At 35.3% G+C, this 25,392-nt stretch overlaps 1 protein-coding gene across 6 annotated transcripts in view; it reads left to right on the top strand.

Annotated features, from left to right (window-relative positions):
- ZNF385B (zinc finger protein 385B) overlaps window positions 1-25,392 on the top strand; it is a 344,341-nt gene that overhangs the window by 252,224 nt on the left and 66,725 nt on the right. For 2 of the 6 annotated variants that reach the window (XM_039855975.1, XM_039855974.1), the window contains exon 4: window positions 22,866-23,008. In XM_039855975.1, the coding sequence (XP_039711909.1) occupies window positions 22,866-23,008 (143 nt within the window). Of the gene's footprint in view, window positions 1-9,346; window positions 9,666-13,291; window positions 13,485-13,871; window positions 13,935-22,865; window positions 23,009-25,392 lie in introns of those variants that run through there. The other 4 variants (XM_039855978.1, XM_039855976.1, XM_039855979.1 and 1 more) reach the window with 4 other exon arrangements.

Here is a 25,392-nt window from a genome sequence, read left to right as displayed (position 1 = left end):
CTCTTCTCCTACCTCATTCCCTTTTGCCTAGGTAAATCCTACTCTTCAGGTTTTCAGTTTAGGCCTTACTTTTTCAGTTTAGGCCTTACTGGACACCTATGAAAGAGCGATGTTCCCTCAACATACTCAGTATTACTCCTCCTATCATCGCACTTATCGCTTTGTATTTTAAATACCTTTATGTTCAAATAGACCCTTCATAAGACACTTATCTCCTTGAGGGCAGAAACTGAGAGTTTCTTGTCATATCCATAGCACCCAGTAGAGTGTGTCCCTTATAATCAGTCATTAAATGTCAGATGTTTTTTGGGTAGATGGATTTCAAACCAGTTCAGCATTAAAAGTAGAGTGAGGAAAGCAGGAACCAAAGCAGGTATAGAGCCATGCCAAAGAGATCAAAGGACCATGAAAACCAAGAGAGAATAGCCCTGGGAAGTAGAAAAGTGGGCCCGTCCTACCATTTGTGAGGCCTAGGACAAAAATGCAGATAGAGGCCCACATATATCTGACTATTTTAAAGTTAAAAATCAAACCACTAAACTGGCAAATAAAGTATATTTTATCCTCCTACAATGACAAATATATAGTCATAACAGCCTGAGAAGGCCAGCTATTATTTTGGAATTCCCAGACCCCTCAAAGTTATGTGCCAGGACATAGAATCACAGTGTGGCTCCTGTCCCACCTCCTTTTCTTCCCACCTCGGCCCAGTCCTGTACTACTGGAGCGCGGACCCGTGCCCCACTGCCGAGCTCCAGCTACATTTCCTGAAAACAGCCATCTAGAGGCCACTCCCTGGCCCACAAAGATGTCGTCTACCTCAGAGTAAGAGATCTGGAAAAGAGATCTGTATAGACCCTGGAAGTGGTTCCAAGGCTATTATTAGGACATGGACATATGGAATCCCAGGTACCTAGAATGTGGCCCAGAAGTGGGGCAGAGGGAACATAGACTCTGTGGGTTGATTCCCTTGGCCTGCAGACTGGGGAGAGACCTGGATAGAGACGATTGCGTCTAAGGGTAGTACTACAAGCAGGAGATGATCTGGATTTATTCAAAGCTTGTATTCCTGATGTACTCTTAGTGTGTATCTGTGAGGGTGTAGCATTAACAAGGACTGTCTAATATTGTATTTTTTAAAAAATCAATTTGAATATCTGAATAAACCTTAAAGGTTGTAGATACATCTTTCCTAAGCTCTTAATTATTTATACTTCAAGACCATGTGATTCTGTGTTCCGTTGTATTCTGGGGAGCAGTTTAAACTAGTGCCTTAGAGCACAGTCTTTCAAGTTAAAACAAGGTTCTGAATTGTGAGTTAGTTTGAGTTCTGAGTTGTCCGTTTAGTGGCTGAGGAGCCCTGGGCAGGGTGTTTCATCTGCTGAGTGGATGTAATAAAATCTTTCTCTAGGGTTGTAGTGAAAGTACATGAGGTTAAAGTCTTTAAAAGGCTTAGCTCAAGTAAATGCTCAATAGATCATAGTGCTGTCATCATCATCATAATCACTGTCATCATTTTTACAGCTGTTATTTCTTATTGTCTGTAATGATTGCAGTGACCTTGGGCAAGTCATGTAAACTCTCAGAACCCTAATTTATTCACCCCAAAATGAGGTCTTTGGAGCAGAGGATAACTAAGGTTCTGTCCACTTAAGAGCAAGGACTTTTTGGAATTTCTTATTTTTCAGTTTACATCAAACCTGAACTTGACCTCCATGCTACGTTATAAATTGCTAATGAAAGTTGGTTACTATTCATATAATATCACTATATGTTCTAGTTTAAGTAAATCTGATGTTGAAAATCTGAATCTTTTGTAAAAACTGAAAAACTCTGGATTACACCTACAGTTTATGAAACAGGTATTTGCTTTACAGAAAGATTCATTATAGAGGTCCTTTATTTACTGGCTTCTTCTAGTACATTAAAAATCAAATTCAATTTGCAAAAAGATATTCAGTTTGTCCACAATTTTTTAGAAATATCGGCAGAGATTTTTAATCTCTTCGAATCACAGAATCCTTTAAAAGTTGATTCAATCTGGTTCTATTTGCCCCAGTGAGCATTTATTTGGGGGCTTTGTTTTTTCTTTAGGCTTTATGCCAGGAATTCTTAAATTAGGATCCGCGGACTCCTTGTCTCAAAGAATTGCATGCAAATATTTTCCAGCTTCATGTTGACAGCTAATCCTTCCCCTATCCAGTGTTTTGTGTCATCTCATTGGAGCTGGGATGACTTGCAAGAGTGCTATGATGCTTTGGGGACATGGGGCAGGTGGAGAGCTCAGGGATGGACGGATTCTCTTAACTGGACATGATTCAAAAGTTTTGATCCTCTACGTGCCCCAGTAAAGGTTTTGTCTGATGTTTGTGTAAAAGAGTTGTCAGCTGAAGAGCAGAGAAGTGGCCTGTCAGACTCAGAATGTCCCGTTTGCCAAGTCTCACATGAGAAAAGTGAAGACAGGAGAAAAGAAGACCTGCTTTCTGAAAGATTTATTACATAAGGGTCATGTTGCACAACATGTGCTGTTCAGTAGATTCAACTCCTCCTTGATTTCATTCATATTTTACAAGAAAGCTAATTAATTTCTTTAAAAGGGAGGGAATAGATGGTGTTAGAATAATTGAAGGAACTTACATGAATGACGAAACAACCTGAGCCTCATTGGCATTCTGTCTTGGTTCTACAAGCTAATATTGGACTTTCTTCATAAACAGCCTGACCCGATGTTGTGCAGAAATCTCTGAGGTAGGCACACTTAAAGACCTTATATATTAAGGTGAGGTCTGAATCCCCATGTTCTAACCTGCCAAAATAGGACATTCTTGGTGAGTTGGGAATAACACTCACAAATCCATTTTTGGTTTCAAGTCATTTTAAGATATGCTATCTTATCACCTCAGACTTCACAATGTGTCCTAGAAAATCATGCTGTTTTCACAGTGATATTAAAGGCACAGTGAGATTTGGTATTTGATTTAGATTTTCCTCATGATTTCCCACATGATATAGAACTGCTTCAAGAAGTCACTTGCTGCTAGCATTTCAGACCTTTACTTGGCAGTAATGAAAGAAACAACTACTTAAAAATGTTTGGGAATGGAATACATATTATACACATTTAGAAGCAGCTGACATCTGATATGTAATTTTTCTTATATGCTGTATATAGTGCAAGAGATCCTCTACTAGTGTAACACAGTGGTTAAAGTATGGACTCTCAAGCCAGACAGTGTGAGTTTGAATCTCAGCTCTGCCACTTACCTGCTTTAAAATCTTAAGCAAGATATTTAATCTTTGTGTATCTTGTTCCCTTATCTACAAAATGCAGATAGTAGAAACTTTATCTCTTACTGTGTTAATTTGAAAATTGAGTAAATTAGTATATGCATAAAATGCTTAGAACAATGTTGGCACATAATAAATGTTATATGTTAGCCATTGTTATACAAATGTGTAAAGGTGACCAATAAAATCTACTTTGCTGTTGGAGGGTTCAAAAAATAAGTTAGTTCATCCTTAGTTTAGGATAAGGCTTTACACTGAGTTTATTTTTATGTCTTAAAAAAGCTGTAATGAGGACAGCTGCCATTGCTTTTGCTCTCTTATATCAAGTCTGCACATCAGTCAGTGGATCCCATACGCCTGTGGGCTGAGGATCCTCATATACCTGTAAATGGAAATGTGCACTAAGTATGTGGTTGACTGAATAAATACTATTTTATACGCATACCCAGTATACTCTTGCCAAATGTATGTCGGCCCTACTATGGTAATGAAATACCTTTATTTTAAATGTTACTGACTTCATGACAACATTGTGCATAATCAGTGAATACTAAGGAAAAAAAAACATTGGTAACATGTAAAGAGTCCTTCAAACCATTTAATATTTAAAAAGTGGCTTCATACTTGAAAAGGCTAAGAAAGTATAGTTATGCATTCATTCATTCAAAACACATACTGAATGCCTAGCATAGGCCTGGCACTGTTCTAGAAGCAGGGAATAGAACACATAAAATATAGTTGTTGCGGTAATAGAGATTATATTCTAGTGAGAGGAGACAATGAGCAAGTAAACAAATAAAACAAGATCATTTTAGAGACAGATAGGTGGATGGAGTAAACAAAACAGCAGTGTAGTAGAGGGAGGGCCTTGCTGATGACCTCAATTGTTTCTCAACTGAGCTGAGACACACCGAATTGGGGGAAGAGTGTTCTGTGTTGAGGGAACAGCAAAGCCAAAAGCCTTTAGATAAGAATTAATTTGACGTGTTTGGAAAAGAGAGCAGAAGTTTTGTTCTGGGGTGAAGGTTGAGTGTGGAGGATAAAGGGAGTTGGTACAAGGTCAGGCTTTGGAAGTAAGCAGGGACTAAATCATGAGGTAACTGTAGGTTATGGTAAGATTTCATTCACAGTGCAGTGGGAAACCATTATGCACTGAAGTAACATGATAAGATTTGTATTTTTAAACTTTTTGTTTGGCTGCTGTATGGAGAACCAAGTGTAGGAACACATAAGTTGTCCCCAAAAGATCTGTTAAGAGCCATTAGCTGTAGTCCAGATAGATGTTGATGGCTTGGACGAGACTGCGACAGTGATATGGAGAGAAACAGAAGGCTTTGCAATATATGTTAAAGGTGGAGACAACAAGACTTGCTAGTAGTCTGGATGTAGGTGGTAAGCAAAAGGAGGAACCAAGAAATCACATATTTCAAGGTCTTGGTCAAGCCCTGTCTTTAGAGTAAAACTATCTCCAGCCATTCTAACCCACTTTTGTCTATCCTTTTGGTGCAGCAGTTGTTTTTTGAGGCCATAATACGTGCAAGGCACAGTTCTTGGTACTTAAGATACATTAAGGAATAAAGATCCCTGCCCGTTTTTCTTCTCTCCTGTACTGCTTATCTGTCTGTGCCCACAATTCACACTAAATTTTATGTCTTAGTCTTACTCTCTAATTGTTTCAGATATATTATTTTTGATCTCCAAATAGACTGTTACCTTCCTAAGGACCAGGGATTCCAGTTTTCAGTTTACTATAATGTTAAGCTTAGTGCTGGAGGGAGCAAAAGTAACAGTGAAAATATGTTTTTTTCAGAGATAACTTGTTTATATACTGCTTACTTTAAATAAATAAATGGCAATTCAGATAATTAGGCAATCCTTTTTCCATTAAAAATAATTATTTATTCACTCAAGAGTTACTTTAAAATAACAGACTTCCTTAATGAATGTAATTAAAAGTTTATTAACAGGTCATTATGCATTTGTCATGGGATGTGGGTAAATGAACTGAAGCTAGAGTATCAGGGGTCATAATCAATTTAAAATTATCCAAAAAGGAGACAAAGGAGCTGAAATTTAGAGTTGTAAGCAAAAAAGCAAACAAGTTCTGATTTCCAAAAACTTAAACATTTAGACAGTTTTATAGAGGGCTATCATTTTCTGAATTGACAATTTGTAATTGACAATTATAAATTTATTCTTTAAGTGGATCACATTCATCCTGGAAATGAAATCATTGGAATACATAGGAAAATTGGCCTCTGGTTATGATCTTCTGAGTATGTCTTAAAATGTAAAGAAGAAAATGAAATTCATGGTTTTATATTTTGCAAGGAAGACTGAGCATCTTCATAAACACTCATAGTATATCGACCCCTTTTCAAGAACCCTTATAATGTCAGCATCGAGGTGAAAGGTTTTAGCTAATACATAAGTCCTGTGGGTTAATTAAGCTTTTGAGAACTATCCCAGGAATCCAATAACCATTTATGATTTTGTTACTATGGAAAATGCTTCTGAGTTCTAGAATACTAATTTTAAACCTAAGGTTAGGAACACATACCATTTATAAGGGATCCTATTACATTTGTTTCTTTAATTCTCATAATCTATTTATTCTTTGAAGACCAACATGATTATCAATGGGAAAACTTTTAAGCAGGCAGTATGCAGCAACACAGTTTTTATAAGAATGTAGATATTGTTCCCTTTACCTCATTTATTTATTCAACACATTCGCTAAGTGCTTTTTCTGGGCAACACACTAAACAAACAGCAGTAAATCAAGTCTGGTTTCTAACCCAGAAGAGCTTAAAGTTCCTTGGAAAAGAAGACACATATACAATAGAATGTCTTAAGTACCATAAGAGAAGAGTAAATTAAATGTATTATGGGTTCAGAGGAGAGCAAGGTGCTTTCTTCTAATGGAAGTGGGAAGTCTTCCTAGAAGAGATAACATTTAAAATTCCACTTGAAATGGAGAGAATTTGAAAGGGCAAAGAAAGGGAAGGGCATCCTGGGAATCAGGAGAGCATGAACAAAGTGACAGAACTAAGGAAGTGTGTATGTATGTACAAGAACCAGCCAGTACTCCATACAGTGAATAGTTCTGAAGTGACTGCTAGGTGTAAAACACTACCCTATGAAGCCGGAGACAGAAAGAAAAATAAAATTTGGTTCTTGCCCTTGAGGAAGAATTCAGTTTAGCATATCTTACAAAGTATGAATAAGAAAATGGTTTTCAGTTAAGTTTGAGGATGGCGATGGGTACTGAACTGAAATGAAGTGTTAGAATTGTATTCTATGGAGATGGCTTTAGTGATAGTGATAATAACACTATCATTTACTAAATCCTTCAATGTTCTATGTACTTTAGTAAGAATTTGCATGCATTAGTTTCTTCAGATCTCCTCATGAGATATGATAACTGTTTTATTTCTACTTGACAGCTGAGAAAACTGGAGCTTAACAAGTCAATTAATTTAATGTTGTCTAGCTGATAAGTAGCAGAGTAGGGATTTGAACAGGTGTGTTGGATTTTAGAGGCCATAAGTCACCAAGGGGAGTCATGGAAGATATTTGAATAGGAAAATTATTGACTTGAGCTGTTCGTCTTAAAAATTTATTTGACTACAGGGAGAATACAGTGATGAAAGGCTTATGCTACTGAGCAGCTAATGAAGACCTAAATGAAAGTAATGGTATTGTGTATGAAAAGGGGAAGGAGGTGAAGGATGTCATAGAGATAACTGACTTGATTCAGGGTCAAGAAAAAGGGAGACATTAAATACAGCTTCCAGTTTTAGAATCTTATGGTGCCAGGCAATGAAAAAAAAGACAACCAGAGGAGGAATGTCCCTTGGGGTTTAGGGGGAGTTGACTATTTTAATTTTATACAAGTTGAAGTGGGGCTGCCATTGGGATACAGGTGAGAGAGATACAATAGGTGGTTGGAAATAAAAATGTTGAGCTTGGAAAAGAGGTCATTTAGACGTGGGATCATATTCTACCAATGGATCAGAGGTCAAGACGGATTGATAAAGGGCTCCAAAACTATAGTTGTGTTAGGCTGTGAAATCAGAAGCCAGATCACTGGATTTATGAAATGAAGTGAGGTGATAGCAAAAAAAAAAAAAAAAGAGAGAGAATTGAAAGTTAAAGGATAAGAGAGTAGTTGGTAGATGAATTGACTAACAGGAATGAAGCAAGTCTTCTTTGTTTTCCTTAAAAATAGAATGACTGAAGAAAGATGGTGACTGATGGAGTAAGATCTTAGAATTGGTGGGGTTGTATTAACTCAAGGGCACAGGTGATGAGTTAGACAAGTGAGGGATTCCTGGTGCCTCTTTCAGATTTATCTAGACTTTTTTCATTCTTTAGGTGACCATTTAAATGCCATCTCTCTGCTAAGTCTTTACTTTCCCATAGTTTCTCCCATAGAGGCTTAAATGTTCCTTGCCACATTCCCCTTCTCTTACTACAAACATGCACCATGGACCATGGTACTCAAATCACTTAGAGGGCTGGTTAAAACATAGGTCGTTGGGTCCTACCCTCAGAGTTTGTGATTCTACAGGTCTGGGATGGAGCCTGTGAATTTGCTTTGCTAACAAGTTCTCAGGTGATGCTGATGCTACTGATCTGGGGACCATACTTTGTATACTACTGAACTAATCTAAGGACCTATGAGAGGTACCAATAAAGGGTTTGGGAGTTTGAGGATGGGCTAGTATGCCAGACCTGGAAATGTTCTAGAAAAATGCTCCAGGAATCAGGCATGATTTAGGGGCAGACATAAAATAATGAAATATTTTGCCTAGCTCCATGAAAGAAAAATACTTCAAAGAAAACATCAACATAATCCCTACAGACCAAAGAGTTTTCTTAGGAGAGGTCTATCATAGGTATAGATTGGGTGGAGGAGGTAACGATTTTTATTAAAATAGGTGTAGATTTAAAAAAATAAATTTAGAAAGTAAAAACAACAGCAGTGACTATAATTTTATTTTAATCATGAAGAACTAAATATTGCGTGAGCAATAAGTACACAATTGTTATTTGGGGAAAAATAAGTATAGAGCTAACATACTATGTTCCAATTAGAATGTTATTTTGTTATTCATAACAACTGAGATCATTGGGCCTGGAGATGTGCACCATTTCTAAGAGCTGGTTTTATAATTACCATTTTGATTGCTGCATCTAATTATTCCCTTAGGTTTACCTGTCTCTAATAGTTACTGTGCAAATCTGACATAAGCAGATATACTAAATCGCTGAATTTGGGTGGGTATAATTTGTTCTGTACGCCACTCAAGTGTTCGTTGGTGAATGTGCTAAGTTGCACAACCAAAGGTGTAAAATCCTTCCTGACATTTACAAACAACAGTCATTTCAAGTTTTTTTCATTCGGACAGATTACCATTAAACTAAATTATCAGTGTCAGTGACAATAAGCTTAGCCAAAGCAAAACAACCAGTCATACCCATGCTGTGTAACATGGATATATCAGAAGCTTTATTCTGATCACGTAGTCAGATGGCACTAGATAGAGAGTGAAATTGGTTAGATATTTGAATAAATAATGTATCATTTTAGTTTCAAGCCTGTACAACTGTTACTTTCACCATAATTCCCCATACAACTGAAATCAAGTTTTTTAGTTGAAATCAGAAACATCCTCATTAATGTTATCAGCATCAAATTATTGCTTTAGTATTTTTAAATTATATGCTTTAAATTTTTATTTAAAACCTAAAAATCCACAAGAAAGTAAACAAGTTCTTCATGCCTAATGGCATGCAAATAAACTATTCTGGAATAACAATATAAATAAATTTCATATTTTAAGAATGCATTTCTTTTTGAAGTAAAAAACAATTTTAAAGATCTTTTTGCCCATCTAGAAGAAAAAACAATTTCCTTAAGTTTAAATTCTACCAAAATTCCAAATTTTTATGCATAAATGTTTAGAGAGAATTAAATTGCTTTTCTGGCAAGAAATGGCTTTCAAATGATTTGACTTCGGTTTTACTGTGGCAGAGTGGTAGTTTCTGAGTAGCTGGGAAGATAGAAAAATTACATGAAAGAAAGTAACTTGTCCGTCTTTTAGGATATATTTGGTTCAGTGTCGTCAGAAGGTAGTCTGCCCTCTCCCTGGAATCAAGTTGCAAACACTATCCTCAATAGTAATTAGAGCTAAGCGGCAATTACAGGACCTATGATTTGTTCAGATGCACTGCCTGTCTGCTGTTTCCTAGCACCACATTTCACAGGAGCACCAGGCTGAAATGATGGAATTATTTGTCTCTCACTGTAATACCTCATACAGTGCTTGAATGCAGAAGTGACTGAGGACTGTAATCTTAAAAAAACGAAGGTAAGCATTGCTGGCTGATCAGCATTTGTACCTCAGGGCACTTTTCATGAAGTATGTGACAAAAATATAAAACAATTAAAATCAATTTCAGGAGAAGTGAAAGGTATCAGAATTAGAGCAAACAGAATGTGCTAATTTCACGCCTCTTGCCCAATATCATCTTGGTGTAACTTAACTTGTTTTTATTTAAATTGTAATACTGGGTTATTTTGCTAAATGTAATGAAGATATGACTGATTTCCCACATTTCCTTTATCTTTATGAATGATGGTTCTTTTTCTTTTGAAGTTTGTCTCGGAATACCTACTTAGCTAAAGATGAGATTCATGTTTAATCTAAGTATGTTAGAACTCTCTCTCTCTTTTCTCTTCAGGAAATATATTTAAACTAATAATTGTGCATGTTCAAGAATTCACATTTAGATTGACAAAATAGTGACTGGAGGCTTATAATAAAATTGAGTGACATGGGTGATTTGCACTCTTGTCACATGATTTTTATGATAGGCACATTTTGAGTTTTTAATCTTCCACCTAGTTCAAGCCAAAGCTCAATGGCTTTATGTTTATTTAGACTCTTGGGCATAGAAATCTCTCTGGAAACCAGGTAAATTTAGCTCCTCAACAGGGAGTATTATTCGTTATGTGGATAGATAGATGTATTTTGTATGTGTACGATAGATATTTGTGAAATTCTCACTTCTACTTTAATATTACCACTTTAGGTTTCCTGCACCTAAAATATCCCTTTTCTTTCAATTTTGCCATTTAAAAAAAAATTTGAATACATATTACTGTTAGGAAAGAACTTAGAGACTCGGCACTGGGAAGGTGTTTTTATCTTGTAGTCCTCCATGGGATTTCAGGTGGTTTGGAAAATATTGAAAGAGGATTGACTTCTTTTATTCTATCTACCTCATTGCTGGATGAGAAGTGTAAACACAGAGTGTTCAGTACACTCTAGCAAAAAAATGAATAGATTAAAGCCAATGCATTAATTTTTCCAATGTACCAGTGACTCTATGATGTAGGACCTCTTAGCAGACACTGTTGCTCAGTGTAGTTGTCACAATTAAGGAAGTACCTGATTTTGGAAGAAATTTTTTTTCTAGCATGGCCCATCATTGGCTTCATTTTGTATATTTGCTTTGCCATGGAATTATTTATCCTTGAGCATAATTTTCTTTGTCAGAAATATGTTGGACATAACAGTTTAGAAGTATACTTAATATATGGAAAAGCACCTTATATATAGAAAAGCAACTTTTCAAGCTCCGCATGAAAAGTTGTAGTATTTATATAACCTAGGACACTGATGATGAATTTCTAGAGAAATATATCATGAAATTCTATGGTGGATTTAAGATCTGAACTTGTTCCACTTTGTCATACTTATGGCGGATACTCTTGTGTTAGCACATATGAAAACGATCCTCAGTTGTTGCAACTATGTGAGACTTAACCGGAGCTATGGCCTTAATTTAATTGTTTTATCTTGACACTGTGACGAATTTGTCCTGATATTAACAAAATCTTGCTATTAATCTTTTGATTTATAGAAGCAAATCCTGAAAACAAAATTAATATAATATGGCTGCAAAACAAGACAAATGACAAATTTTATGAGTGCTTTCTAGTTTAATGGCAGTATTATGATAAGAGACAGAGACAAAAAGGCGAGAAGGACAGATAGGCACATACACATGAAGAGATAGGCAGAGACAGAGACAAAGAGATGCTGGAGACACGAGAGACAAAAAAGATGAGAAGCAGAAAAGATAAACAGGAGAGAGGGAGGGTGACTAGGAAGACAGGTATAGGACACAGAGAAAGTGGATGTTAAGAAAAAAAAGACGGACACAAGTCAATTGTAGTTTGGAAATAGAAATTGCACAGTTTGGGAACTTTAGATTCTTTTTGCATTTTCTTTTCACTGGAAACATGTTTTGTCAAATTAAATACATTGAGCACCAGGTCCTTTTTTAGGAATTGTTTACTTTTCATTTGTGTCCTTTAAAGCAAAGGGAGCTTAAAAGGCTGTTTGAAGTTCAGAAGAGACCAAGAGTCAAAACAAATTTTCTTCTAAAAGAAAATATTTCCATTCCTTTGTTGCCTTATAAAGCAAATCATTGAAAAAGAAAGTGACGAGCACTATGATTAAATTCTCTACTTTTCCATGTGGCTCCTTATTAAAAAATCATATCTTTGACTTTTGGAGTTCTTTGGAAGAGTGAGAAGGAGTCATTTGGGAGGCCAAAAAGAAATTCCACAGAAGAAAAACTGGTGCAAAGTCAGTATAATGGTACAAGAATAAACATGATACACAAGAACAGGGGCAATCATTTATGATAAATCACTTCCAGTGCAGAAATCCTTGGACATTCACTGAAGGACCTTATCTGATGCTGTTTTGCATATCACTGGTGTCCCAGAAGCACCTGCATGACTGAAGCAAGTAGCATCAATTTCTAGGATGTCAAGACAATGGCAGAGGTCCAAGAAGCCAGGCCAGGGATTGGCCATTTGTTCAATACCCACTTAAGACCTGTTGGAGTACAAGCATCCCCTGGGCTACAGGTTACTTGGAGTTTCTCAGGATAAGGGTGATATCATGTTGTCTCTCACTTGCCCAGGTTCTTTGTTTGGAGGAGTTAGATACCCTGCCAACTAGATTGTTCCTGTTTATATAATTTTTGCTCTGCAATACTTCATTCTATACAGATTTGTGCCACACAATCAAAAGATAAATGGGAAGGAAATTGTTTTAGGAATGAGACATTAGGAAATTCCAAATAAGGAATTGGCGCTAATTTAGTCTAGTCTGTGAACCTAAGCCAAACCCAGCACTCCCCCTTCTCTCTCTAAATCCCCCTCACTCTTTTCACCATTCTAACCCCACTGTCTTCCCATTACTCACAATCTCTGCTCACCCCATCCCTGGCATGGCCAGATAAGTCACCCCCACCAGGTTTCCGCAGGTATGCAATGCTGGCTTTCATGCTGCTTGCACAGAAGCTCTTGTTGCCAGATAGGAGCCCTCTCTCCTGCTAGTGGGTGAACGTGATTTCTTGGCTGATGATGGACCCAGAGTAGCCTCTTCTATGATTAAAATACTCCATTAGAATATTTTCTGAATACCTATAGTGCATTATAATTGGTGGCCATAATACAATGGTGTCCATAGGATATGTGTACAAAAAAAGGAAAAAAGGATTATAGCACAGTTTTTGCCATTTCTGTTGTTCCTAAGTTGTGTTTTCTAGAAGGCTGTTTCTATTTTTATTTTAACATGGGCAACAGCTTTTGAATACCTTTGAAATGTTTGGTTAATATTTAAGCTAGGGAAATCTCTTTTCTCCTCCAGCGTGGAAGTAGAGAGCACTGACAGAGCAAATATTAACTCTGTTTCTTAAAACTGAGCAAGCTTCTGGGGGAAAATATCTTTTTAAAAGAACCATTAAGTAAACCACTGTACCTTTTTTTTTCCTTTTCGTTCTTAAATGCAAATAGCCTACACACTGAATGCAAGAACCGAAATTCTCTAAAACTAGGGGGCAAAACATTTTCTGTCCTGGAGCTAGAATTTATAACAGTAGTTGGCAGTGTTGGCCTCCTGAGTTGCTGTATGCAGCCCCTAGAGCCCCACACTTTGTGAGAGCTATAGAGGGGAGGCCTAAAGACAGCCAGAGGCCTCAGTGGCCACGCTGCTTTGATCTGCTCCAATGGAAGGTCACTTGACATTGCTTAGAAAATGTGTCTTTTCAAGATTGCACTTTGGTTGCCGTTCTGATAGTACTTCAGTAAAACCACCAGTAGAAATGTGAGTATGCCTCCTACTATAAGGCCATTAGAATTAGTTATATTGATCCTTACATAATGGTTAAAAGTATAGTTTTAATGGGCTTTGTTGTTCTCTGTTTTTCCCATTGGGAAAATTAGAAGAATTATTTAAAATGAGCTGTTGCAAATTAATCTTCTGCTGTTCTTTAAAATGGAGAGAAATGTTGGCTCTTGGTCATTCAGGCTTTCTTTCATTTAATTTTTTTTTCCATTAGTTACATTAATAAAACATTAAAATTAAAATCTCACTTAAAAGTGAATATTTCTAAATTTCAGTCAAAATATAAAAAGAAAAAATACTAATTTACTTTAACTTTTAAAGATAATGACAAAAATATATGATTTTTGCATATCTTTGATCATACAGGTTTAAATATTCCAACAATGTCCTCATACAAGGAGCTCTGGGTTTGATTCTACCATCAGACAGGTACCATACTGCATTAAGTTCTCCCAATTGCATTTTTTTCTCATATAAAATGAAGGGTAGATTCCTAAATTGTTTACCTCTAAAATTTTATGAAATATAATTCCTCTGGAAATATTCAGTGCTTTGAGAAATATAGTTGTCGTTGTTCCTAGGAAAGTCTGTATTTTGAGTAAGGTTTCTAAAATAAGTCATAGTTCTATGCTACCATTAGGTCCCTAGCATGCTATGAGGTGAGAGCAAATAGTTTCTCTGTTTGTAACAGAAAGAGGCTTCAGACCTCAGGGAAGTGTCTCAATGCCACAGACAGGAGTCACTGGGCGTTTGTAGCTCAGGACCATCTCCCTGGGTTTTTTTGCCAGAAAATTTCGTCAAGCTACTGTGACCTCCCAATCCTTTCTCGACCTCAGACAATTTTAGTAAAGCCCTGTCTGGAGATAATTTTGGCTTCTCTAAAGACTTAGCAATTTAGGAACTAGGCACATGACATTCCCTTTTGATAAGTCAGGTATATTAAAAACTATCTCAAAAACCTTGACAAAGCATTTGTCAGAACTCTGTTTTCCCTTCTTTGAGTTTCTTTTCTTGCATGGTCATGTTTAATACTATTGGGTTACAAGTGGAAAAACTATAACAAAGCAAAACCATTTTAAGTTCAGCTTAAAAGAAGACAATTGAATCTAAAGACTTTTTTGAAAACCAATTATTTTGTTTATCTTCTTTACTTAAATTCTGAAATTCTCAGATTTTTCAATGCAGCTTTTAAAAAGGATTGCAACCAATAATGTTGCATGTCTATCCAAACTATATTTTCTACTAGATAGTAAATAAATCTTACTCATTTTTTTTTCAAGATTTAAATATAAGAAACTTAGTGCATGGGCAAGATATTCAGATATAAATGGATTACTACTTGGCCATGTGTATTCCATTGCTACAATTCTGAAAAGCTACCCATTGCATCTTAGTGAAAGATTCGTTTGTGTAAAAGCTATCATATTACTACTAAACCCAAAGGGCATTGTAACTTAAAATCTGTCATGATGTGGCTTCACTGCTATTTTTTGATGCAGCACTTCATTTTTGCTTAGAAATTTCAGTGTGGTACTCAGAAGGATTTATCTTTAAATGCAACATTCTGCTAGAATGCTGCTATTGGAGCTTCTTGGAGGGAACCCTGACATACCCCAAGGGAGATGCAAGCACAGAACTGCCAATTGTTAAGATTTTATAGATTCTGAGTTCTAGATACACATTTTTCTCTTTGGCATCATTGAATTCTATATCAGTCTCCTCTGTGCACTTCTGAAATTCAGCAAGGAAGCATCAGCAATCAAGGAACTTTTATTTTCTCGTAAATCATTTTAAGTAAAATCAAGCCGACTATGGAAAAAAAGAACTCAAAAAAAACATTACATTCATCCTAAAAATATACAAACTTGATAGTATTTGAAAATGGTCTTCTTATTGGGGAATTTTGCCTACTTTTGTCAAAATAATTTAATAAAAATAGTAGCATCGAATAGTAGAAATTTCTATTAAGATATAACACACACGAAAGTGCACATATCATAAGAATACAGTTGAATGAATGTACACAAACATACATACCTGTGCAATCGGCACTAAGATCAAGTAGAAGAACATTTCCAACACCCTGGAAGCCCCTGTCATGCTCCCTTCCAGGCACTCCACCCCCACCTTTCCTACAATAGCCGCAATCCTAACAGCATAGATTCATTGTGCCTGATTTTGAACTTTATACAAATGATATCACACAGCATGTTGACATGATCCTTCATTTTAGTTCTTTTTCTCGACATTATATTTTCAAAGTCTATTTGTTGTTGCATGTACTTATATATTTGTTCTCATTGCTATATTCCATTATGTGAGTGTTTTATTGTATAAACATACTAAAATTATTTATTCCTTCTACTGTCGATGGGTTAATGTGCTAATTTCTAGTTTAGGACTATTATAAATAGTATTGCTGTAAACATTCTAATACGTGTCATTTCTGTTAGGTATACACCTAGAAGTGAAACTGCTAAGTCATTGGTTATGTATATATTCAGTTTTAGTAGATATTACTAAATAGTTTTTCAAAGTAGTTGTAACAGTTTACACTTCAGATAAAGAATTCTAATTGTTGCATATCCTTGTCAACACTTGATAATCATCTTTCTTCATTGTAGCCATTCTTGTAGGTATATAAAGATATCTCATTGTAGTTTTAATTTGCATATTCCTAATGACTAATGACATGTTTTCATATGTTTACAGGACATTTTAGTATCTGCTTTTGTGAAATGTCCATTCAAATCTTTTGCTCGCTTTTTCTATTGTTATCTTTTTCTTATTGATTTTCAGGAGTTCTTTATTCTAGATTCAAGTTGTGTGTGTGTGTGTAGTAAATATCATCTCCCACTCTCTGAATGACCTTTTCATTCCCTTGACAGTATTTTATTCTTACATTCTTATTCTTTTTTAATTTTTATTTTTTTCAATTGCAGTTGGCATTCAATATTAGGTTCAAGTGTATAGCACAGTGGTTAGACATTTATATAACTTGAGAAGTTATCTCCCAATAAATCTAGTACCCACCTGGCACCATACATAGTTATTACAATATTATTGACTATATTCTGTATGCTGTACACATCCCTGTGACTATTTTGTAACTGCCAATTTCTACTTCTTAATTTTTTCACCATTTTCACCCAGCCCCCACAAGTCCCATCCCATCTGGCAATCCTCATACATTTTGATTCTTAATAGAGTATGTTTACCAATTTTTTTTTAATGATTAGCATCTTTTGTTTTCTATATAAGAAATCTTTGCTTACTCCAAGGTTACAATAATGTTATGGTTCTCTATTATTTTACCTTTAATCCAGAAACACTAAGAATATCTTGAGTGCCTAAAAAAAATTTTAACTATAATACATTGCATTTTCTATGCTTTTGCTTATGCAATTTTCTCAATCATTCTCCCACACCCACCTCTCAAAATGCTAACTAATCTTCATCTTATCTTAAGATATATCTCCTCTATGGAAACATTTATGAACCCAACTCCTAGCCAGATTTAATTTCTCTCTCTCGAACCTCCTTAACATTTTGTTAATAATACATGACCCCTGAATATCCTGCCTTTTATAATTAGTAATGGATTGAACTATTTACATTCTCCAGGGATATGGCATAGTGGAAGAAGAGAGTAGGAATAGTTCATAACTACAGCAACGGAAGCTTGATGAACACTTGCTATGTGTCAGGCACAGGATGAAGCATTTTCATAGAAAAATCTCAATTCGTTCTCCTACAAGTCCTATGATGTAGCTACTCTTACATGCCCCAATTTATGGAAAAGAAAATAGAGGTATAGAGAAATAATCACTGTCCAAGGTCACACAACAAGAAAGTGGTATGCCTGGAAGTTATCAGCTTTCTTCTGTTAATGTGTGTAGGAGAGTATTGCCTGAAGGATGTGCCATAGTGTCATGGTTGTCCCAGAAGCTCTGTGAAAATAAAAGGATTGATTCATGCACAAGAAAATGAGGGCAGAAATTATATCTGCCTAGACATCTGCAGTGTCTGTTAGTACATTAAAAGCTCAAAGATGTCTTACAGAAAAGAAAAACTTTAAACTTTGTTGAAGCCAGTATTTTCTATCCTTATTTGATGACAGAATCTTTTTCACATAACAATTTTACATATAACCTACTTTATGAAATAATAGTATAGGTTTAGAGTCAGATGAACAGGAATGTGGACCCAGGCCCTACTGCATACCAAGTGATCTTAATCTCTCATCCATAAAATGTGGATAGTAATACAAACTTCATAGAGTTGTATTATAACTTAATAAAATAAGGGACACAAGTCACTTAGCACCATAGCTGTCATAGAGTAGAATCTTATGAAATGGTAATAGTTGCTGTTATTTTCTTACCATCTTTTAGTAAGTAAAATAAAATCTGTCTGACTCTATTTGTAATCCCTGTAGCTGTCAGCACTGTGCCTTGCACAGTCGGTGCCCCATAGGTATTTATTGAATTAAATAACACTATTTGTGGAAGATTATTTTTAGGTAAATATATTCCAGGAGCACATATTATACAGCATTAAAAATTCTTATACATTTTAGTTACTTTACTATCAGATACAATATTAAGTTCAAACAAAAGTTTCAACTAATTCCAAGTTACAAAGGAGATGCATTTTAAATCTCAATTTGATGGTGAAATATTCCTATCTGTAGCTGGAGAACATGTCTATATAACTGAAGTGTTTCTAGGTGTGTAATTTGGTGACCATAGCATAGTAGTAAAGAGTAGAACTCAGTAGTCAAATTGCCTGAGTTTGAATCCTGGCTCTTCTACATACAAGCTTAACCGCTTGGTGCCTCAGTTTTCCATCTGTAAAATGGAGCTAGTAATAGAACCTTGTTTAATGGGTTACTGTGAGTATATATATACACTTATATATACTTGTAAATATATAATACGTATATGTGGAAATATACAAATACGTCTATATACTTATATGTGTGTATACATATGTATACACATAACATTCTTAGGATAGTACATATATACACACATGTAATGTGCTTAGGGTAGTGCCTGGCACATAGTATGCATTTTAAAAATGTTATCTCGTTATTATTGTGTGGCGTTTTCAGAAGCAAAACCCTTTATGAGTCACATCCCCTATGCACATACCCCTCTCCTGGACTTGTTCAGTAGTCTTTTGGTAAATTTGTTTTCTTCACATGGCAGACTGATAAAAGAATGGAAATAATGAAAGAAGGGATGGAAGAGATACTGTTTGGTGATTGTCCTGTTAAAAGGGAAAGTTTCTTAGTATAACAGACAACAAAACTGGGAAAGCAATAAAAAGGGAAAACTTAGTTTGGTAGAAAATCTGCAATGCCACTTTTTAAATTTCTTTAAAAGAAATCTTTGGGAGTTCTATAATTTACATTGTCTCTGCCTAATATATTTTTATAATATGTTAAGTTTTTTATTTCAGTACTCACTAAAGCAGACATACATAATAATGGCATAAGGAGAAACAACTTCTGCAGGATATAGAACATACACAGATTTGATCTCATCCTGTAAATGCTTCTCCAAGCAGACATTCTGTGATTTTAGCATACTCTTCTTTCTACAAATGAGTTCTTTTATTTGTGTTGTGGTACATAAAGAAGAGCCTCAAAGCTATAACCTAACTAGACCTTCAAGATTATATTTCTAAAGGTCAAAGATTAAAGCAATAATTTCAAGTGTCACCTGGTCCTCAGATGAGATTTCGTTGTGATGGATTATGACATAATCCGTTGACATAATAAGGCACCTATTATGTTACAGAGGCAGTTGGCTGAAGTAATAGTTTTCTTTGTGATCATAGTGGTGAGTTGTCTTTCACATATTATTCATTTCATAGCTGTAGATGAATACAACTAAGATTTTACCATTAAAGTAAAATTTATGGAAGAGGGTTAATTGCATTCTTCTGGAAGAATGCAATATATGGACATGTGTAATTGCCACAGCGAGCAGTGACTGGTAGATTGTTGGGGTATGCATGCTGTGTGTGTACTTAATTTTCATACTGGAAGTTTGACAAATGTATATACATCAAGTAATATAAAAAACCTATGATCAAATAAAGTGGAACTCTATTACGACTTGATTTATTATGATATATACAAGATTATCTCCTATACTTTGAAACAGAACTAAGAAGAGGTATCTTACATAATATTGCCAAATGGTGCAAAAGGTGAAAGTTAGTCCTGTTTCATGAGAATAGCAATGTAAAGGGTACATTATACCAACCTTTGTATTAAAATATCTGGTCATTATATTTTCAACCTTTTGTTTTTTCCTCAGTGAGTTTTAGAAAAATTAAGGATTTTCTTGCAAGATGCAATGCATTTTGGCCAAATTTCTGTTGGTATCTTCCAATGACTTTTGGGCATCCCAAGGTTGAAGAGAAATGCTTACCAGTAGTAGCTGCAGCAGCAAAATCTGGAGTTAAGTGACAGAGATCAAACCACTAACTAACCTGTGCAAAAAAAGCCCTTTATCCCCATTCATTTCCCATTTGCAAAAACTTCCTTTGAAGCAATCAGCCTTGGTGAGGCAATATTATAAAGCAAGTTTTAAAAGTGAAAACAGCAAGATTAAGGTGAGGGAATTGATGAAAGCATAGTTTATATTTATTCAGAAGTACTTTAAAACAGTCTGTGTTTAAGATGGTAAATTGTCTGTCATTAAAATGCTAATGAAATGGTAAACAGCTGCTAAGTTTTTTTTATGCTAATGATTGGTGGCAGTTTAGTAGCTCTCAAGCCTTGTCTTTATTAGCATACAGATTTGATTGGGTAAGGGGGATTGTTGTGCATTCTGACCTTTGTTGATGGAGCAATCTGTTTTTCAAGTTCCATGTTTCATTCTATTTGATGTTAGTTTGTTAGTACAAAGTGACTCTTGCCAGGCCCTAGTGGGTAGGGGCCATGTATTACATGGAGTTAACAGAGCCATCATTGTGCCTTAGAGAAAGAATTTGCTTTTCTTTGGGAGACCCATGATGGCAAAATAATTATACATTTGTTCATTAGCCTGGTTAAATAGATACATTTTGTAAACTTTTTATATTAGACTTTTAACAGTTATAATAATTGTAAATTATAAAAGGCCATCAGTCCAAAATAAGAAATATATGCTTTTTCAATTTTGCTAAGATTTTAAATCAAAGCTTTTAAAGTACAGATATTTTAGTAAGTACCTCTGCAACATTTGACATATTGCTATAATAAATCATCTTGGATCTACAGCTCTGAAATTAGCAATGAATATAATGTTACTTAATTAGAAGAATAATGTATAATTAAATGCAGGGTGCCTATGTGAATGCCAGGCTGAGATCAGAGTATTTACTTTGGCATCAGAAAGACAACTATTACTGTTTGATCTATACTTTTGGCTGAATCTCTTTTTGCTGAGTCCTAGTCTATATTCCCTAATGCATGAGGCTGACCTGAAGATTTGTCATTACAGATAAATACTTCATATGCCTTTCTCTGTTTTTCTGTTTTTAGGATCAATGTAAATGAGGTATGACAGTCTATTAAACACCATTGCCAATAATATTCTGGAAAGATTTGAAATATGATGCAGAGTTTATTACAGAAAATCATTACCAAAAAATATCATTGAAATAGGAATTTTAATTATTCTGAACGTTGATGGAAAATTTTAATAGTTGGAGCATTTTCCTATGCCATTCATTTCTCTTTGAAGTCAAAGGGTATCACAGGCATACTGTTGTTCGTATAGGCATGTCCTATATAGGCATGCCAGGAGAAATTAAAATCCTCATACACTCCTAATGTTAATGTAAAATATTCAGCTGTTTTGAAAAATAATTTGGAGGTTCTCAAAAGGTTAAACCATATGATGACTATATGACCTAACAATCTCCAATTCCACTCTTAGGTATATACCTGAGAACTAAGAATATACATCCACATAAAACTTAAAAACAAATTTTCATAGCATCATTATTCATAGTAGCCAAAAAATGCAAACAACTCCAAAAACCCATCAACTGATGAATGAATAAGCAAAAGGTGGTACATCTTCAGTGGAATATTAGCCAGACCTGAAAAGGAATGAAATTCTGATTCATATGACAACATGGATGAACTTTGAAAACATTATGCCAAGTGAAAGAAGACAATCACAAAAGACCTCATATTGTATGATTTCATTTAAATCAAATGCCCCAAATAGACAAATCTATAGAGATAGAAAGTAGATTAGTGGTTGCCAGGAACTAGCGGGTGTTGCGACGAAATGGGGAGTGACTGCTAATAGGTATGGAGTTTCTTTTAGGGGCTGTGACATATTCTAAAATTGTGTTGATGATTGTACAACTCTGTGAATATACTAAAACCATTGAATTGTACACTTTAAGTGGATGAATTATCTGGTATGTGACATATCTCAATAAAGCTGTTATTTTTTTCATAAAAGGCATGTCAGAACTTGTCTTTCATAGCGCCACCTGCACCAACAGTTACTTATCTGCAGTATGTGGAGGCTACAAGGTAAAGAAAAATGCTTGTTAATGAAGAGGAGTGCTTCAAATCTCCTACACATGGGTTAAACCAGACATCTAAAGAGATGACAGCCAATATGGTTGTTAAAAGGGAGAGTTGCTAATATAATATGAGGCTCATTAGAAGTAAAAGTGAAGATGAAAGTTTGAGTTCTTGTTCCAACTTTCTGTCCCCCAATACCCTGTGCTTACCCAGGTCGTAATAACCGCTTTTAGGTTCTTTCATTATCCAATGTCTAAACTACCTATTCTACAAAGTAAAGGGCAACTTTCAGTTTGTTTTTGTAGAGAACAAATTGTGTCATAACTTTCTTGGAAGCAGACAGTAAATGTACGAGTCCAAGGTTCCTTCCCCTTGTAAAAACCCTATAATTTTCTCTGATTTGCATAAAACGTGCCTACCAGTCAGCCAGTAACTGAATAGTGAAGAGTATCTGGCTTCAAGAGTTTCCTCCTCTCCTCTCCTACATTTTTGGTTTGTTGGAAACAAGGGTTAGACAACAGAATGATCTCATTCTGTCCCACCTGCCAGCAGGATCTGAGTACTATGTATCTCAGCTGAGACTGAGCAACCTTGGCCTTTGCCTTGGGAAGCATTCTGCATCACTTTCTTAGACAAAGAACAAGAAGACCCTTTTAAATTGTGTTTTTCCCTCCTGTGCCATTTGCTTACTTCCAGAGTAATTCTCTTGCTTGCAGGTTGCAGCTCAGCAGACTTGTTTTTGTACCGTAGGTTGGGAAGGGTGATGGATGTGAGCAAGAGATTAAAATTTATATTTGCTTTGTTCTTGGCAGGCAGTACATGCCACACTACTACCCTTCCTGCTCTTGTGCGCACACCTACCCTGATGATGCAGCCTTCACTGGATATCAAACCATTTATGTCTTTTCCAGTGGACAGTAGTTCTGCTGTTGGACTTTTTCCAAATTTTAACACAGTGAGTAAATGCATTTTTATTTTATTTGTGTCCTCCTCAATCTCTTTTGTGAATAGGCAGTCAATGTAGCCTGTTTCCATAATGTGTAATTTTAGACCATATATTGGTTACACTGCTCAGCTATATTATAGACGATAAAGCTTCACCCATGGGAGTTAGTCCAAACAATAGCCAGCATATTTATTTTACAAGTATTACCACGAGTGACTTTTCACCTCTTGCTTTGGGCAATTTTGATAGACTTTTTCCGTGGCTTGAGAGCCCATATCATTTATGGGATGCTGTTCATATTCTCAACAACACAATTTTAGAGATATAAGCCACATTGATTTTTCTCTACCAGTACAAAGAAAAAAAAAGCTTTATCTCCCTGAGTACATTTTTATTTGGGAGGTATTTTAGATACAGACTCTTATACAAAAAGAATTTTTGTTTGGAGGCTATTATGGATTATGTGAATCTGGCTCTATTAGCAAAAAAAAAAAAAAAAACCTAATTTTATTTTAAATCTACATATTAGTTTCTACATGATACTGTGACATTTCCTTTAAAATGTATGATAAATATTAGTAAATTACCTAAAATTACCAGTGTTCTTCATTCAGGTCAGCTGACCTTTTATGTGAATGAAAGACATTTTGCAGGTGTGCCCAGTGGAGTATGACATCTTTCAATAATAGAATTTAGCATAAGATCGCTTCACAGCCAGATTTTAAACTTATAGTAAGAGAAAAGGTTAAACACTTGAGGTGACTGCATAATTTATGTCTGTTAAGTCAATAAATACTGTCAATTGGGGCATGATGGTGTACATAAATGATATGTATCACAGCATTTTAGAAGCTGCTATAATCAAGAAAAAGAATTGTATTATCAACACCACCAGACAGTGAGCATCTGAAGTATTGCCAAAATGTTTCCTTTTGCAAAGTTATCTTCTGTATGAAATAAAAAAGCCCTTCCTCAAGGGCTGTAAATAAAATCTGCTGACAGGCCTTCTGTTGTGGCTTAACATGGTAAGGTAATTAGAGGTTAGGGAATCAGCTAATGTTTTAAAGATAGCACTGGCCTTGACTTACCGAGTAAACGGTTGAATGCTTTTGTCTTTAGGTTTTTCAAACACAAGTTAGTTTTTTAAAAAAGGCATTAAAAGGAGAGCATCATTTTTAGTGTAGTGGAACAACTCAGTAAGATAAATCACACCTGGTTACACTAATCCATCAGGAGTGACCACCTCAGAGGTCATAATATCTCAGGGAGCTTGAATTCAAGCATGCATGTTATAATAAGCCTCTGTTGAAACACAAGTGATACATTCCAAACATCTTTGAACTAAGTTATGTACTTATGGAAACATTTAGTAGGTATTTGTATTTTGATTAATATGCATTTGGAAGATAGCATTTGTAGCTTACTGCACAAGTCCAATTACAGTCAGGGGCAGCATTAATGATGTGGGTAGGCATCAATGGCTCCTACTGTGGTTCACCTCTCTGTGTTTTTTAAACACAAGTACTACATAGATACTTATTTCAAAGGTTCAAATAAACCATTAACATTCAAAGCAAAATGTGAAATTCACCATTCCCTACCCCTGCAAACATGCTTATTCCTTTTGCTTGAGGAAAGTGCCCGTCAGCAGCTAGTATGCGTCCTTCCAGGCCTCTTCTAGAATTATGTTATGTATATACCTAATAGGAACCCAATAACTGTTGCCTTTTTATAGCTATGATCATCTGATTAGCACAATTCTCTAATTCGCTTTTTTCAATTATTAAAATGCCTTACATATACCTCTCTGTTCTTAAGGGCTGTAAAACAAAAATGCAAAGAATATTTTCATAAAGATTTTTTTAAAGATAAAGATATAGTTTCATAATGGCTTATAATGTTGTGTAGAGCTTACAGATACACTAACTTGCCTTTTTGTTTGTAATAAAAGTTTTTTCCCTTCTTAGAAGAAAATCAATTTGTAATTTTCAAATGAAAATACTTTTTGGTAAAGGCGAAAAATATAGCGAAGAACTTTATGAAATAATCATTTTATACTATTATATCCAAGGCATTTATTGGACAGGACACTTTTGGTAGTGTGTTAAAAATTAAGTCATTGCAAGTAGAACCCTCTAGTATCTTATAAATACATGAATTTATAGGATCATTATTGGGTAACATGACTTTTTTCACTGAACTACAGTTTTAAGTACTGTAATCCTTTTACTAGAGGCTTTCCCATTCTAGTGTCCAATTCACCTAACAGATTTACTAAGGTAATTTTACAAAAGTCATTGTCAACATTTTCCTCAAAAACCATTTTTACATCACTAATAATTACACTAGATTATTGTATATTTGTGATATTACATTCTTCAAAGGACTCAGAC

This window comes from Pteropus medius, unplaced genomic scaffold (assembly GCF_902729225.1).
Source record: "Pteropus medius unplaced genomic scaffold, Ma_sr-lr_union100, whole genome shotgun sequence".
NCBI lineage: Eukaryota > Metazoa > Chordata > Mammalia > Chiroptera > Pteropodidae > Pteropus > Pteropus medius.
The sequence above is the reverse complement of the archived record's forward strand: the minus strand, read 5'-3'. Positions and strand labels throughout refer to the sequence as shown.